Raw genomic sequence first — 17,666 nt, 5'->3', positions numbered from 1 at the left:
TCTATCTATTCTCTACATTTTCTCCCCCTCTATCTAGCAAATATCGAAAACCATCGTTGGATACCACGGCAACGGAAGAAGAAAACTCAAAAAATTAATGTAAATCATGAGCGTAACGAAGTGCCCCTATTTGCATTTTTCTCTATTGGTAGAGCTACAAATTAGAGGTGCAACTTGTCTCCCATTTTTTCTCTGGTTACATGTGGGTAGTTGTGGGTATGGTGGTGGTGGTGATACTACGTACGACGGTCACAATTTGGTGCCAGGTGTTTGGTGATGCTGCGATTCGGTAGCAATGATAGTGCTGGAGTTTAGTATGTGGTTGTAATGTGGGTATTGTGGTGGCGTGCTTTGCAATTCTGTGGTGGTGGTTTTGCGTTGTTGTGGTGTGTAGTAGTTGTTATAGTGGTGGTTTTGCATAGTGGCAATGTTGGTGGTCGTCATGGTTGGGGATGGGAGGGGGGTGTTCGTGACCAATTATTTGGTTAATTAAAATCAATAAATTGATTAATTTCTCACTAATAAATAATATGTGACTTAAAAAATAAGATTGTGGCTTATAATTTATTAAGTAGTGACTGAGAAATTACTTGTGGCCAATTAATTTGATAAGTTATAATCGTTAAATAAATTGTGACTTATAAACTTTGTGATTTTGTGATCGATGAATAATTTTTTACTTATAAATTTTTTTAATTTGTGACTGAGGAATAATTGAGTTATGTTACGTGTACAATCATTGTTGACAACATTGATAGCGCAAGAATAACAAATCAAAAGGGAGCGAATTGATTTTTAAAAACTTTTTTGAAAAACAGATTTAAATCAATCAAGTAAAGAACATGTTGATCAATTAATACTCTTAAACAAATAAATCAATCAAATAATAAATATAAATGAAATAATGATAAGTAGAATGGTAGAAAGAATGCAAACAATATAATTGTGGAGGTTTGATTCAAAGTGATGAACTACGTCCTTTGTTACTAAGCTTTCCAGCACGAGCAAGACATTTTCACTATATTGATTGGCTTATGGTACAATCCAACTCTTTACAACACTTTTGGTAACTTCTAAACAAGAAGTACCGATCCTTGTACAATAGAACTTTACAGGATCTGAATATGGTTCACAAATTTAAAGAGTAATGATATTACAATTTGAAACTTCATTATTAATAAATAATATCCGCAAATTAAGTACAAAGGGAGAAATAGGCTAACATTTAAATTAATAGCAATAATTAAAACTCAAGTGTTATATGAGATGCTTTGATGAAAATGATGATTTTTAAAAGTTGATTCTTTCAATCAAAATTTTTCAAAATAGATGTTTGAAGAATTAAATAATATGTAAGTTTAAAGAGTTTTGTTCAAATATTTCTCACTCTGATGCTCTTGAAAAATGTTGCAATGAATGCAAAAAGTAGGGGTATTTATAGAATTCAAAACGTAAAAAAAATCTGTAAATTCGGATAACTCATCTGGTTGATCGCTTTTTGTCGGATGACTAATAAACCGTTTGTTCAGTAAAAATCAGAGGTCCAAAGGTAGAATTTTGGACTATTAGAAACTTTCAGTCCATAACCCGTAGTTTCGATCTTTTTACATTTTAGTCCCTTTTGATCTTATTCAAATATTTTGAAAGGTATGGACTTTTAGAAAGTATTTTTAATTAACATTTCAAGATAAAAGATAATTTTCAAGTTTGAATATCATTTTAAAAATTATTTTTAATTTGATCAGAGCAATGCATTTGAATGATTTTTAATGTATAAAAATTGTTTTTACCACATAGAAGGATTTGAGTTTAAGCTTTTATTACCAAATATCAAAGTACTAGTACCTTCACATTTTATCTAAGAAATTAAGTATTTGATTTTGCTCCAAAGTTTAGCTCTTAAGTTCTTGAATGTGTGACTTCGATGACTTCGATCTTGACATCCTAATGAGTCTGATTTATAATGATAGCTTATGATCTTTTGACAACCATCTATCAATTTTTCATCATATGTTTTGAAAAACTATAATCACTTGCATTCAACTTATTAGTAAATACGATTAACTTATTTGTTATAATTAAAAATTTAAGGTTATAATCAATCATAGATTGACAATTTCCTCTTTTTTTATTATGAAAAATAAAATGATTTGCAAAGTAATATTGAACAATTGATAAGAAATATAAATCTTAAATTTTGCATGTAATCCATATATTCCCCATATTTTTTCAAACCAATACCCATTCACTTTAAGCATATGTTTATCGAGGCATTTTGATCATATCCATCTATCATCACATTCTCATCAAGCATAACATTTCTTACTTCCCCCCTTTTTGTCATAACAAAAAGATATAGTATTTAAGATTAAAACACAACCATAGGAAAAATATAGATCTTTCCTAAGTTAACAAATGAAGCCTAATCAAAAAGTTCAAAATATTGGATATCACATACATAGGAAAGTCAAAGAATGAGTTTAGAAAGGCAAAGATACAAAGATTAGATTAACATAATGACTAAAATACAAATACAAAAAGTCATATCTAAGGCTCTGGAGAAGGCAATGGTGGGAAAAGAGCATCGAACTGAGCATAAAAGGCATTTTGTTGAGCCTACATTGCCTCTTATTGAGCGTTGTAGCAAGTGTAAAAGGCATCTTACTGAGCCCACATCACCGCTTGTTGAGGTTGTATTTCATCTTGTTGAACTTACAGCCTATGAAATATCTCGTTAAGCATATCAATAGAGGACGTGAGTTTATGCGTCCGTTGAGGAGATTGTAGTGATCCTCGAAAAAAGTAAAACCACTGGAAGGTAGAGGAGCACTTGATCCCAGGATGTCATGTAGATGACTAGGAACTTGTGATGCGCAATCGTCATGATCATTACCAAACTTTTCTTGATCCCGTTCGAAGGATAAAAGTTGAAGGTCCCATGTTCGGATCAAATCCCTTAGTATGGACCACTCATTGTCCATTCTCCTTAACAATTTTCATACGTTTAAGAGTATGAGTGTTGATAATGTCGGTGGAATATAGTGAAATGAAGACGCACCAATTAAAGGAATTTTAAAATGTTTAAAAATTTTAGTAAGAAGTATGACAAAACGTAAAGCCTTGATGACAAAGACTCACCATTTAAAGGAATTTTAAAGTGGCAGAATGAATGATTTTCATGTGATTCAAATACAATTGTTGGAAAATCTAATTTTTGCCTGACTAAATAGGAGTCAAGAAGGAATATGTCGAAGTAAGTAACTTCGTCAAGATGACATTTCTTAATAAGGATAACATGGGCAATGATATTGTGCAAAACTTTACAAGGTAAAATGAGTTGGTTTGAACTAGGTTTTATCGGATGTTCAAAATTTTCCTAGTCACTCTACAAGATGCAATAATATGATTATAATCGTCAAAAGTTGGGTGAGCTATATGATTAAAAAACTTGATTCTCATATTCATCAAGCTAAAGGAAAGCACGTAATAGCCTGTCGTAATTGTAATCCTTTTCCCTTTGAGAAAACAAGAAATTCTACTCGTACGAGGATTATAAACCATATTTTTGTAAAAATCTTTCATAAGTTCAGTATATGCATTTTCTTCCATAGATGCAAACAAGATCTAACCTATGCATATAGAGAATTCTTCTACATGAAGTGCAAGTGCTTGAAGAGTAAAATCTCCAAAATCGACGATCTTATCTATAATCATGGGTAATTTATCAAAAGAAATTTTTGGCACCTCGGGTTCGTCCTCCAATGAAGAAGTTGGCAACCTCTCCCTCATTAGTTTCTTTCCCGACATTTTGACCTTTGGCATGATAGAAAAAAATGTAGAAAAAAATCTAAAACGTGGTCTACCATTAAAGTGAGAGAAATGAAAGTTGTAGTGGAAGAAAATGGGGGGTTTTAAGAGTTTTGAAGTATAAAAGGTATAGATTTTAGAAATCTTGGTGAGATTTTGAATATTAATGGTGGATATGGTGAATTTGGAGGTAGATCTGTGGAGGAGAAGAAGAAAAGTAAGAGGAATAAGTAAAAAATGAGGGTGTGAAGCTCTTAAAAATCGAAAATCCCGACATGCCGATCAATTTTAGGCACCATTCAGTCAATCAAGCCTTTTTTAATTTTTCTCTGAAATCTTTTTGGTCTTTCAATCTACCATTTCTGATTAATTAGACATCATCTAGTATTATTCTTAATACAATACTAACCGAAATATGTAATAAATAGTGAACAATACTCAAAAAATCAAGTAAGAATACATTGTATGAATTCAATTTAGCTATGTTGTTCGAACTCATCAATAATGTGCAAATCTCTTCGAATATGAGAGAATTGATCAAGTGGTAGAGGTTTAGTGAAAATATCGGCCAATTGATTTTCCATATTTATAAATTTCAATACAATATCTTTTTTTTGTGTGTGTGTGTATGATCTGCTAAAAGTGATGTCTAATTTCAATGTGCTTCGTTCGAGAGTGCAAGATGAGATTTTTTGATAAATTTATGGTACTAGTGTTATCACACATGATATGTATATGATCAAATGATAAGTAATAATCATTAAGGGTTTATTTCATTCATAATGTTTGCACACAACAACAAGCGACTAAGATATATTAGAATTTGACGGTAGATAATGCAACAAAATTTTATTTCTTATTAAACCATGACACAAGTGCGAAGTCTAGAAAATGACATGTTCCGCTAATGCTTTTGCGATCAATGGAGCAACTGGCCCCATCAGCATACCAATAGCCAAGTAAGTCAATGTGTGTGCCATTTTGATACCAAAGGCTTAAGGCTCTAGACCACTAAGATATCTAAAATTTCTTTTTATGGCACTAAGGTGTGGTTTTTCAGGATTTGATTGAAATCTAGCATATAAACATACAGTAAACATGATATTGAGTCTACTTACGGGTTAAATGAATAAGGGATTCGATTATACTTTGATATTTAGTTACATAAACAAAAATATAATGATCATCTTTGTCTAATTTTATGGATACTCATTGAAGTGTTCATTGACTTCAAATCTTCCATTTTAAACCTCTTGAGCATGTCCAATATATACTTATGTTGATTAATGAATATCCCATCATTAGTTAGTCTAATTTGGAGTTCAAGAAAGAATTTGAGTTCCCCCATCATGCCCATTTCAAATTCCTAACAGATACATTTAGAAAATTCTTCACATATAGAATATTAGTCGTATAAAAAATAATATCATCAACATAAATTTGAACTATAATCATATCATTCTTTTTTATTTTGATAAAGAGGTTAGTATTCACTTTCACTATTGAAATTTTTTTTAAAAGTAGAAATTTGCTCAATTTTTCATACCAAGATCTAAGAGCTTGTTTTAAACTATAAAGAGCTTTTTAAAATTCAAAAATATAATCCAAATACTTGTGATTTTTAAAAGCAAGGGTTGCTCTACATAAACTTCATCTTGAATATTACCATTCAAAATGCACTTTGAACATCCATTTGATAAAACAGATGGCAAGCAAATGCAAGAAGCATGAAAATGTATTATAATCTAGCAATCGATGCAAAAGTTTCCTCAAAATTGATGTCTTCTTTTTATTGTAATCTTGTGCCACTAATCCAGCCTTGTTACATTGTGTATCCAATTTTCATTCCATCATTTCTAAAAATCTATTTTGTATTGATGATGGCTTAATCATTTGGTCTAGCAACTAAATCACAAACATGATTTCTTTCAAATTGATTTAGTTCTTCTTGGATGGCTAGAATTTAAAACTCATCATACTCGACTTCTTTAAAAAAAAAAAAATTGTTCAATTTGCAAGATGAAAGCACAACTATTAGAATGATATCTAGTGGAAGTTCTAGTAGTAATACCTCCGGATGGATCGCCAATAATTAGTTCTTATGGATAAGAAGAAACAGACATCCATGCTTTTAGTAGAGTATGATCATTTGGAAATTGAGAAGGTTTTATTTCACTTTGTTGAACGTTTGCTTCTTCCTTGTATTCATCTTTTCGATCTTCCTTATTTTGATTTTGAATATTCATTTGTTTGAAAGGAATTTCATATCCTACACACTAGCAATACTCTTCTCACGATCAAGATGATTAGTTTCATCAAAAGTAACATCCATAGATTCATCAGTGGCTAGAGTTTCTTGTTAAAAACTCTATAAGCTTTACTAGTCGATGAATATCCTAGAAAGATTCCAATATCAGATTTGGAATCAAATTTTCTTTTGTGTTCAAAATAAAACATTTGCAACCAAATACTTTGAAATAACTGACATTTGGAATTCTATTTTTTCAAAGATCACAGGGAGTTTTAACGTTCTCTTAACTAACTAAAACTTTATTTGCAATTTAGCAAATGGTGTTAACGGCTTCGGCCCAAAAGTATTTTAACAAGCTATTTTCATCAAACACAGTACTAGCCATTTCTTGCAATGTGCGAGTCTTCCTTTCTACTAAACCATTTTGTTGAGGAGTTTTAGGAGCCGAGAAATTGTGTTCATATCCATTTTCATTACGAAAATTATCAAAAGGGATATTATCAAATTCTCTACCTTGATCACTTCTAATAGTTGTAATTTAGTATCCTTTTTTTCTTCTTCTTTTCATTTTGAATGTTTTTAAAAAAATGTTTAAATACATTCAAAGCTTTATCTTTAAGATTTAAAAATAAGACCCAAATAAATCTAGAAAAGTCATCAACAATAATGAATGCATAATGTTTACCATCCAAGCTAGCAGTGTTAGAGGATCTAAAAAGGTCTATGTGGAAAAGTTGTAGCGATTTTGTAGTTGAAAAATATAATTAAAGTTTTAAAAGAGCTTTCACTTGTTTCCAAAATTGACAAGTATCACAAACTTTATCTTTCTTAAATTTTAAATTTGGCAAACCTTTGACAAAAACAATATTTGAAAGTTTTTTAGAGAAGATCCATATTAACATGACATGCTCTCCTATGCTACAATCAAGTATCCTCTTTCAAAATTGATAAATATTTTTCATCACTTTCAAATTCGATATTAATGATACAAATACATTTACTTCAGCTTCCTATAAATATCCCTTCTTTTGATGTAGCATCCTTAATAAGGCATTTGGAAGAATCGAATTTAATATGATACATTTATCACATAATTTACTAATACTAAACAAATTATGTTTAATGTTATCTTGTAACTAAATATTTTCAATTGAAGAAGACGAATGATTACCAATGTTTCTCATTTCAATGATTTTTCCTTTTGCATTATCCCCAAATGTGACATGGCCTCCATCCTTCTTTTTGAAGTTTGATAGTAACATTCTACCTTCGATCATGTGCTTTGAGCATCCACTATCCAAGAATCATTTGTTCTTTATCTTTCTTGGTACCTTTAAAAATAATTTAATTTTTATCTATGGTACCCATAGAAGTTTGGGTCCTTGGTAGTTAGTTTTAGTGTACTCTTGAATCCACATGTTTTTACTTTCAAAGTGTAGCCTCTTTTTGGTTAGACAATTATATACGGTATATCTATCTTATTAAAAAATCTACACTTAGTGTTTGAAAGAGAGAAGTTTTATACTTTGGAAAATAATTTTTGAAAGATTTTTATTTGAAAAATTGTTTATATCCAACTCCTCCTTTATCAAAAATGCACTTTTGATCACCAAACATTAAATCAAAGTTTTTTTAACCTTGAGTGAATTTGTAAATATTCTTAGATTCCAACTTTTTTCTTTTAAAGAAGAATTTTCTTTTATTAAACAATCATAATCAACATTTTTCTTTTTGAGATTCTAAAATTTTCTTCATTTCATTTTTCAACAAGTAATGCATTTTTTTTTTCACAATAGAGTGATTAAAGGCAAGTTTTTCAATTTTCCTAAGAATTTTATCATAGGAGGTATGGTTGGACAAAACTCCAGAATCGAATTGAGTGGTTCTTCTTAAGTTAAAAATCCGAATGAGTATCTGAATTGAGAACCGACGGGTTCAGTTCAGTTCTTGGTTCTAGATCAAGAACCGAATCTTCCTAATTTTTTAATTAATTTATTTTAAATAAACTAAATTATTTTATTTTTCTAAATAAATTTGCTAACTAGTTAATTTAGTTTAAACCCAAAAATATGATTTTTCTATTTCTAATTTTCAATTCAAAGCTAACTTAATCAAATTGATTGAAGTTTTATTCAAATTTGTCACTCTACTGTAGTGATGTTTCTACTGTTCTAGAGAAATCGAATTCAAGTTCGGCAACGCCTCTCTTAATTATTGTGAGCTCGCTATATCATTAATTGAATTAATGTAACTTTGTAAATATTAAAAAAATTAATTATAATACGGAACTAGAGAACCGAATGGTTCTATAATTAAATTTGGACCTGACGATTTTACTTACTAAATATCCGAAAATTTCTGGTTCGATTCAGTTCTCGTTAGAATCGAACTGAACCGGACCCTGTCCAGGCATAATAGGAGACAGATAAATCCTCATATGAACATTTTTCAATGGGATTTACTTAATCTTGGATTGCCATGAAGTACACGTTGAAGACTTCTTCTTGACTATCACTTTCATCTACATCATTATCGTCGCTTTCATCTTATGTCGCTTGGAGTGTCTTTTTATCGATACTTCTTTTCTTGTTCTAAAACTCGGTTCTTTTACGATCAGGTTTCTTACAATCATAGTAAATGATTTTCTCGTTTCTTTCTTCTCTATTTTCCTCTTTCTTTTGTAATGTTCAATTATTTCGTAATCCTCTCAATTTTTTGATAAGAAGGACTAGATAATCGAGCTCTTTATCACTTATATATTCACTTTGTAGTTCCTTTTTCAATTACTGATTTTAAAGCAATTTGGCACTTAGGAGGCTCCTTTGATTCTTCTTTATTTTTTTCTTTTTTCTTCTTACAATCGACATTGTTGAGCTCATAAGTCATCAATGTTCGATAAAGTTCTTCAATAGATATGAGTTGATATCTTTGGTATTCTCCACCAACATTCTTAATGAGCTCCAATTTTTCAATAATGACCTGTACATTTTACTTACAAGCTCATTATTAGTAAATTTATGATTAAAGCCTTTGAGGCCATTAATAATATTGGTGAAGCAATTAGTCATGTCAACAATTGGTTCATCTTATTTCATGAAAAAGTTTTCGAATTCTTTAACTCAAAGATTGATATTGGTTTCCTTTACTTTACTAGTGCCAACATTAGTGACCTCTAATGCATCCCAAGTATCATATACGGAATCACATGTGCTAATGCAATTAAATTCATTTTTATCTAAAGCGCGATAAAATAGATTTTTGGTCTCTGGCATTTAAAGATATTTTTCTTTTATTGTCCTCGTCGTACTCCTCTCTAGGTTTTGATATGGTTTGATCGATTTTGTCATCAACTTTAATAATATTTGTAGGCACATAAAGACCATATTCAATAATTTCCCAAATATTATAATCTATTAATTGAATGTAAATCATTTTCCTAATTTTCCAATAATTATAATATGTGCCATCAAAGAAACGATGATGATTTGCAGAATACTCCTCAAGATCTTGAAGATTGTAGATAGCCATTACTCAAGATTGTGTAATCTTTAAAAGTGAGCACCTTGCTTTGCAATTAATAGCCCAAGAATAACTAACCAAGAGGACGGTGAATTGATTTTTAATAACTTTTTCAAAAATTAGACTTAAGTCAATCAAGTTGAGAAAACGTTAATCAATTAATTCTTGTAAACAAATAAAAGCAAGTAGATTAATCAAATAATAAATGTAAATGAAATAATGGTAAGTAAATGATAGATAGAATGCAAATGACATAATTGTAGTGGTTTGATCCAAAGTGATGATATATGCCCTCTGTTGCCAAGTTCTCCGGCACAATCAAGACATTTCTAATATATTGATTAATTTATGGTACAATCCAATCCTATACAACGCTTTCAGTGACTTACAAATAATGAGTACCGCTTTTTATACAATATTAAACTTTACGGGACCTGAATATGATTCACAAATTTAAAGATTAATGATGTTGCAATTTGAAACTTCATTATCAATAAATAATATACACAAATTAAAAATTAGAGGTTAGAACGTTCAAAATTTGGACCTATGGAAACTTCCAATCGACCACCTCTTTTTGTTATGGTTTGGTCCCATTTAATTGGATTTGAAGTTTTTAAAAGGCATGGACTTTTAAAAAGTACTTTTAACTAACTTTTCAAGATAAAAGATAACTTTCAAATTCAAATATCATTTTAAAAGATATTTTTATATTTGATCAAAATGTTCCATTAGAATGATTTTTAATGCACAAAAATTATTTTTCATGCATAGAGTAATTTTTAACTTAAGCATTCAATTTAAAATATCATGGTGTTAGTACTTTAACACTTTATATAAGAAATTAGGTCTTTGATTTTGTTCCGAAGTTTGGTTCTTAAGTTCTTGAATATGTGACTTCTATCTTAACTTTCTTCATGTGTCCGATTTGTGATGATAGTTTTTTATCCTTTGACGACATCGATCAATTTTCCATCGTATGCATTGAAAACTATAATAACTTGAATTCAACTTTCTATAAACAAGATTAACTTGTTTATTATAATAACAACTTTAAAGTTATAATCAACCCTAGGTCAACAAACATCCTACTTGATTAATAGCTTCTCATTCATCCATTTTAAAACTGTTTTTATATCAATGGCTCAGATTTTGACAATACATGGCTGTCAATCAAGGTTGTCAACCATGTTTGTAAAACTAGCTTTATTGGAAATAAATTATGAGTTATAAATTTTTTTATCTGTGATCAAGAAATAATTTGAAATCAATTAATTTAATAGCAAAAACCTTAATAATTTATGATCAAATTGTATAGAAATGTGACATTAATATATTTAATTGATAAAATATATTTTAAAATTATTATTTCATAAATAAAATATAATTAATATTTAATTTTTAACGTTCTAAATCTTGTTTCTTAGTTTTGAAATTGATTATACATCATCCCTTTAAATATAAAATTTTCTCCAAAGACAAAACTAAGAAAATGAGCACGTAAATAGAAGAATTTTTGTAAAACTAAAAAAAAAGAACAAAAAACAAAAAATCAAAAATTAAAACCTCGACCCCCAATTCTCCAATAGATACGCCTGAAAAGAAAGAGAAGTGAATTAGACTAGCCGGCTACCCCTTATAGTTTGTACCCGTGTCGCCTGACTGCCGTCGTCTCTCACGTCGTTTCTCAAGTGTAATTCTCTCCGACTCTTCCTCGGCTTTGTCTTCTCTGTTCCTACATAGATTTTCATATATGTATCACATACGTGTAAAAAAATTTTTTTTTTTTTTTTTTTTTTTAACCTACATAGCTTTGTAGCTCTGCATGACTGCATCTGTCTTTATTGAAATGCATTGATTCTTGGGAAAACGTGGGCGTCATAGCATGGTGGAATTGAAACGCATTGATTCTTGGGAAAACGTGGAGGGTAGGGATACAGGGTTTTGGATTATGAGAAGGATTTTGAGTAGGAGTTATCAGGTGTATTGCTCGAAGTGTATGTTGTAGGGTTCTGGTTCTGGACCTTCAGGTTCAAGCTCTCACATGAATTTTATTTATATTTTCAGTATAATTCGAAAAAAGAACTGAAAAAAATGTTGGAGGAAAGGATTTTCGACGTGAAATTGAACTTGTGGGCACTTCGAATTCCGAGGGAGTCTTGCAAGCTTGCTACTCGAATTCTCAACGGGTATATTTATGAGCTTGTTTTCCAGTTAATTCAATAACTTCGCAAAGTTTGTATACTGCTATCTTATAATTTTCCTTTTGCTTTTAAGAGAAGTGATTAGTTACTCATTCTAGTGATTCTTTTTTGTTTTTTCGTGGAAAGATATTTGCTTGATAGGCCGCGAATAAAGCCAATCACTGAAGATCCAACTTGCAATAAAAACCGATATATGATATTGTCTGAAAAAGTTCAAAATCCAGGTAATGTTTGTCTTTGCTCTTAATAGAGGGGTGAATCAACATCGTATTCTTTAAAGGGTTTTCTGAACTTCCATCATTGTTGTGGACTAATTTTCTTAGTAGCTGAGATAGGAAACAAGTCATTTTTTTGTAGTCATGCCTACATTTGTGTTTCTTTTACCTCTTCTTTTCCTCCAGTATTGTTCTGTTAGTAGTATGTAATTATGTGACTGTTATTGTTTGGAGTTACTAGTACATTATCAACTCATCAAGCTCCTTTATGACATTTTAATGATTATCTCCCTTGATATGACAGATTTATCTGAAATTCCTAGTCAAAAACTTGACGAACTGAGAGAGATCTTCAAGATTGAAGTAGTTCCTTATTCACTCACACTTGGATATTCATATTGGGGAGCAGGTAATTTGCACAGTCACACTATATATTTATGATTACAGCTTATTTTGGTTCCTTTTTTGGTAAATAGATGGATATACATTGATAGAGTAGGAAATTGGATGATATTATCTCACTATTGTCCTTTTTCTCTTTCTTTATTATGATTACTTTTAATATAGGGTTTTTGTTGGGGGATATTGAACAATCATGTGGGAAAAGGTAACTCAAGATATCAAAAGTACATGAAACTTTTGGCTTTGAATATCAGAATAAGAAGATCATATAATATTGATTTGAACTTTGTGAGGACTTATGATTTAGTTCTAGGAATACATGCTTCAAAAATCTGATAAGAAGGTTATATTATGGCCTTGTTTGATTTTCATTCTTCCCAAAATACATTTTTCTTTTTCTTCTTTTCAACCACACATTATTCATTAAAATAATATTACACGTAAATCAAAACATTTTCCTTATTTTTCAACCACACATTTCCCATCAATCTACCATTCTAAAATGCATTTTTTCATAAAAATGTAACTCAAATACCCTCTATATTGAATTCGAACTTTGTGAGAACTTATGATTTAGTGCTAAGAAACATGCTTCAAAAAGAGATCACCTAATTATTTTATGAAAATTATAAAGTTTAATCAACATATTTCACTTACTGGAAAAGTGGTAGTGCTTTAAGCCCAAATATTAAGGTAATTCCCTGTTAACGCTACAAGTGGTGATGTTACATGATGTGGTTTTTAAAAATGGATAAGTACAGAAAGATTTTTGTTCATAACAAGAGGCTGAAATGTGCAGTGTGTAAATGACTTTCAAGGATAGAGTTTTCAAAGAAGAAAAATGAGATATAAAGAGGAAGAGGTTGCAGGTGCTTTTGAAACCTAACAAATGAGGTAATAGTAGAGTCTAATGTCAACACACTTTAAAGATTGATTAAAAATATTGATCCTTAGAAATAAGATTTGTTGTAGTGTGATCCAAATTCTTGAAGTTTTAGGAGTAGTAATTGAGTTGGTCTTGGAGAAATCAACTTTTGGACCGGGGCAATGATTGCCGCATTATCGCTAGCTGTTAGCTAGATGGACACTCGAGCGACAGTATTATTGGGTAGTTCCGGATTTTTCGCGATTTAACGTGTTTTGGACTTCTTTAGGTCTACAACTAAGTTTTTTGGGCGTCCCTATAAATACAAACCATCGGGTATTGCATTATATGACATGAAAATCTTGAGAGATTGAGAGAGCGAACAAATCTACAACATCTTGTGATAGATTCAATTGAAAGTATGAGTCTTGACGGTGTAAACATATTCCTATTGGTTATAGTAAATTTTCTCCTCCTCTGCCCGTGGTTTTTCCCGAATTGGGTTTTCCACGTAAATTTCGGTGTTATTTACTTTCTCGTTTCATTTCATTATTGTCGTATCTTGCCATCCGTATTCATAACAAGATTTGCATATTATCTTCTTCAATTAGAAAAAGTCTATGGTATGGGATGTGCAACCAAAAATAATAATTTTTGTTAGACGTATCTATCTCACTATATTTGTAATAGAGTACTTACGAGTGTGAGGTTTAGTAACACCAAAAAATAGATGATTTCATATTCCTATTGATTTGGATTAACATTCCGCATATTATTTTGTTTTATGAACTTACAATAAACTTAAAAGATGGTCCTTCCGGATTGGTATATGAATGTATGTTATTCATTGATGACAGTTTTTAGCTCATGAGATCAGGAAAGAGATGAAGTGCATGTTTGAATTTTAGAATTAATGGTTTTGTTAAGTAGAATTAAGACAAAATAGGCGAGAGATGTCCCTTTAATCATAATAGGGATGAATGATGATTACGTTAGTGATTCTTTTAACGATTGAGATTTTCTTATCAATAAGAAATGAGGACTCAAAAAGTTTATAAGGCCTGAAACTTGGGCTTGCTACATGAAGTTGAGAAATTTTATATCTAAGAAGCGCTGACTTGGACACAAGTGTACGGACATGTCAACACGCGATTTTTAAAAAAGTTCTGAAAGATACGTTCTCGACACGTTGATTAAAATATTAATTTTAATTTTTTAATTTAATAATCCAAATAATAATTTTTTTATACTTATTACAATATTATAAATAATTAAATAACAAGTAGAAATCAAACATTTTAGTAAAATTAAATTTTTCTTCACTACTAGCTAATATAATAGTATGGCACAGTATAGATGGCAGTCCACATGATTGTGACTTGGTGCCATTTCCTAAAATCCCATTTCTGTCCTCGCTGAAATTACAAATATACAATATCGATGGGTAGATTTTTGTTAAAGTGTAAAACTGGAAGAATAACTTATCAAATAGATAGTAGGAAAAGTCATTCATGTTCTGAGGCTAAATACAATTGAATTGAATTCTCAGTGCCGTGTCTTTATTTCTTCTTCCTGCCACTGATCTTCAGTTCTTCTCTCGACACGCCTTCAGTTCTTCTTCATCTCCAACACGTCGCCTCCGTGTTGGAGATGTTCTGGTGTCCGATACGTGATACACCGACGTTGGAAGCGCATGGGTGCTTTCCGATTTTATTGGGATTGTATGAGATGTAATATTTATGAAGTTAGTCAAGTTTTAGAAAAGGATTATTAGACTATTTATGTTTTAAGTAACAGGTCTTGGGTTATTAAAAGGACAGAATGTCCATGAGATGAACACGAACGCAGTAGGAATTAGAATTCTATCATGGACGCGTAAATATAGTAGAATGGATAAAATAAGAAGCAAGAATACTCCCTTAATCGAAAGCGAAACCAATTGAGGATAAGTGCAGAATGTGATATAATCTCCCAGAGCATGTTAGAAGAAGGAAAGGCAACCTGTAATTGATGTTGCTTGGTGGGTACAAAATATTTGATTTTGATCTCACTTAGATATAATGAATGGTCTGTTTATTAAATAAATAAATATGTTTCATTTGTAACAACGTAAACTTTTAGATGAGATGGGTTCCACATGGTATAAGATCGCTAAGGTCATGACGCTTTGGAGCAATCTATTTATGAAATTGTCACAAACTGTCTATTGTCTATATATTGGGCCTATGATGGAAAATATGATCTTGGCATGTAGAACTCACCTCATGTAAAAGTTTACATTGTTACAAATGAGACATATTTATTTTATAAACAGACCATTCATTATATCTAAGTGAGATCAAAATCAAATATTTTGTACCCACATTAGGCAACATCAATTACAGGCTGCCTTTCCCTTCGCAAAAGTCGTGACGTTTTGGAGCAGTCTATTTATGAAATTGTCATAAATTGTCTATTGTCTATATATTGGGCCTATGATGGAAAGTATGATCTTGGCATGCACGTGAGGGGTGTAGTGGATTCCATATTTACAAGCAGTAAGACTTAGTCTGTTATTGTCACATGGTAGTTGATCATTTAGTATGGTGGTCCATACCAAATGGATCATTGATATGATTGAGTTTTTTACTCAAAATGTTTGTTTTGATTAATTACTACTATGTGACTAAATAAATGTGTTTCAGACTATATATTGAAGCAGATTTTACCACCTGGAGTTGAGGTTCCCTCGTCATTTGAAACAATAGTTAAGTATTTTATTTATGTTAAATTTCTTCTCCTTTTCATTTGGCTTTCCCTTCATTGGTTGCTGATTCAGAGTCTTTTTCGTTTTTTTGCTCTAACTTTTAACTAATAAAGTTTTCTGTTGAGTCACCTTCTATTTTAGGAGTTAGTATTCGCAGCGTATAGCTATTAGACTTTTCATATTACATCTCTATTAAAGAATAACCCTGGTTTATCGTTGTGCAGGTCACATTGCCCATCTGAATATAACGGATGAACTACTTCCTTATAAGGATGTAATAGCAAAAGTTATCTATGATGTAAGTTTTTTGGTCTATGACAATTATGCTCCATTACTTCAGTTAGCCCTTCAATTATATATTTGCTATGTTATTTGGGTAGACGTACAGCTATTAGTCACATTTGAATATGAATAAATCGAGAATCATACTCATAGCATTGTGAATTGTGAACTAAATCAAACTGTAAAATTTGGTCAATTAGGCACAATTGAGAAAAAAAATTGTTGTAATTAAAAATTCCATGTGTAAAAAGTAATTCTGTGAAGGATAGTTCTTTTAATGAAACAAGTGTTACTATATTTACGTACATGATCATTTAGCTTACTTGTATGACATTTGGCTTCATAATAATAGGTGACATGTCAGCATTTTCATTGAAGCTCGTACTAAGAGTCTTATCTATAGAGTCATGAACAAGATCTAAATATAAAATTTCGAAATCGTCGAAGTACTGATATAAAGTTAGGTGAGTTATTTTGACATTATTTAGTAAAAGACACATCGTGGATCTTGAGAATATGCCAAATTTGCTGAAAATAAAAATGTTGACTTCACTAGAAGGATATGCTCAGAGTGAGAGTGGCTACAAAGTGGATGAAAAGGAGAATGAAGCAATTGGTCCGAGTTAAATCTTTGTCGAAGTATGGATCTGTTTTGGCGATGTGAGTATCTTATGGGTGGAAAAATTGTTTAACAAGATGTTAGCTGAATTTAGGACTGTTGTAATGTTTATTGATAATGTTAAAGTTGATATTCAAGTTTATATGAACCATATAAGTGTTAATATGTGAAAAGAGGAGAGATGCACAGACCCTTCACTGAACCTTTTAATAGATGTAAAGTGGCTAAAAAGAGTGCCTAACTTATTATTATCATCAAAATTTGAGAAAATATATGATGACCGAGATGACATAAAGTTTAGTGGCTATTAAAGTTTTAAGTGATCTTATATTAAAGTTCAAAAAAGGTATTTGTGCTTGATATAGACATTAAAAGCATCCTGATTTAAATATGAACCTTGTAGAAGAAAGAACTTGTGTTATGAAGGGACTTGATACAGGAAAGTATAAGAGAGACCAAGGAGGAGAGATGCACAGACCTTTCATTGAACCTTCTAACTGATTTAAAGTGGCTAAAATGAAGAAGGCAAGTTATTGTTATCTTCCCAAAATGTGAGCAAAAGTGAAAATTATAAATATCTGATGAAGAAAATGATATTAAAAGTTAGTGGCAATTAAAAGTTTAAGTGATCTTAAATTGAAGTTCAAAAACGGTACTTACGCTTGATATAGGTATTAAAAGCCTCCTGATTTAAATATGAGCCTTGTAGAAGAAAGAACGTATGATGTGAAGGATACTTGATATAGAAAATTATAT

At 30.8% G+C, this 17,666-nt stretch overlaps 1 protein-coding gene across 1 annotated transcript in view; it reads left to right on the top strand.

Annotated features, from left to right (window-relative positions):
- The first annotated feature begins 11,122 nt into the window (after positions 1-11,122).
- The window catches only part of LOC111365690 (tRNA (guanine(37)-N1)-methyltransferase 2), an 11,285-nt gene continuing 4,741 nt past the window's right edge, over positions 11,123-17,666 (top strand). The window contains exons 1-8 of the mRNA XM_022986225.1: positions 11,123-11,270; positions 11,645-11,766; positions 11,908-12,005; positions 12,301-12,405; positions 15,948-16,010; positions 16,234-16,307; positions 16,848-16,951; positions 17,247-17,256. Of these exons, the coding sequence (XP_022841993.1) occupies positions 11,672-11,766; positions 11,908-12,005; positions 12,301-12,405; positions 15,948-16,010; positions 16,234-16,307; positions 16,848-16,951; positions 17,247-17,256 (549 nt within the window). The 5' untranslated portion in view covers positions 11,123-11,270; positions 11,645-11,671. The remainder of the gene's footprint in view (positions 11,271-11,644; positions 11,767-11,907; positions 12,006-12,300; positions 12,406-15,947; positions 16,011-16,233; positions 16,308-16,847; positions 16,952-17,246; positions 17,257-17,666) is intronic.

The sequence above is a fragment of the Olea europaea genome, chromosome 17 (assembly GCF_002742605.1).
Source record: "Olea europaea var. sylvestris chromosome 17, O_europaea_v1, whole genome shotgun sequence".
Taxonomy (NCBI): Eukaryota; Viridiplantae; Streptophyta; class Magnoliopsida; order Lamiales; family Oleaceae; genus Olea; species Olea europaea.
Note: the sequence above shows the minus strand (reverse complement) of the source record. Positions and strands in the feature narration are given on the sequence as shown.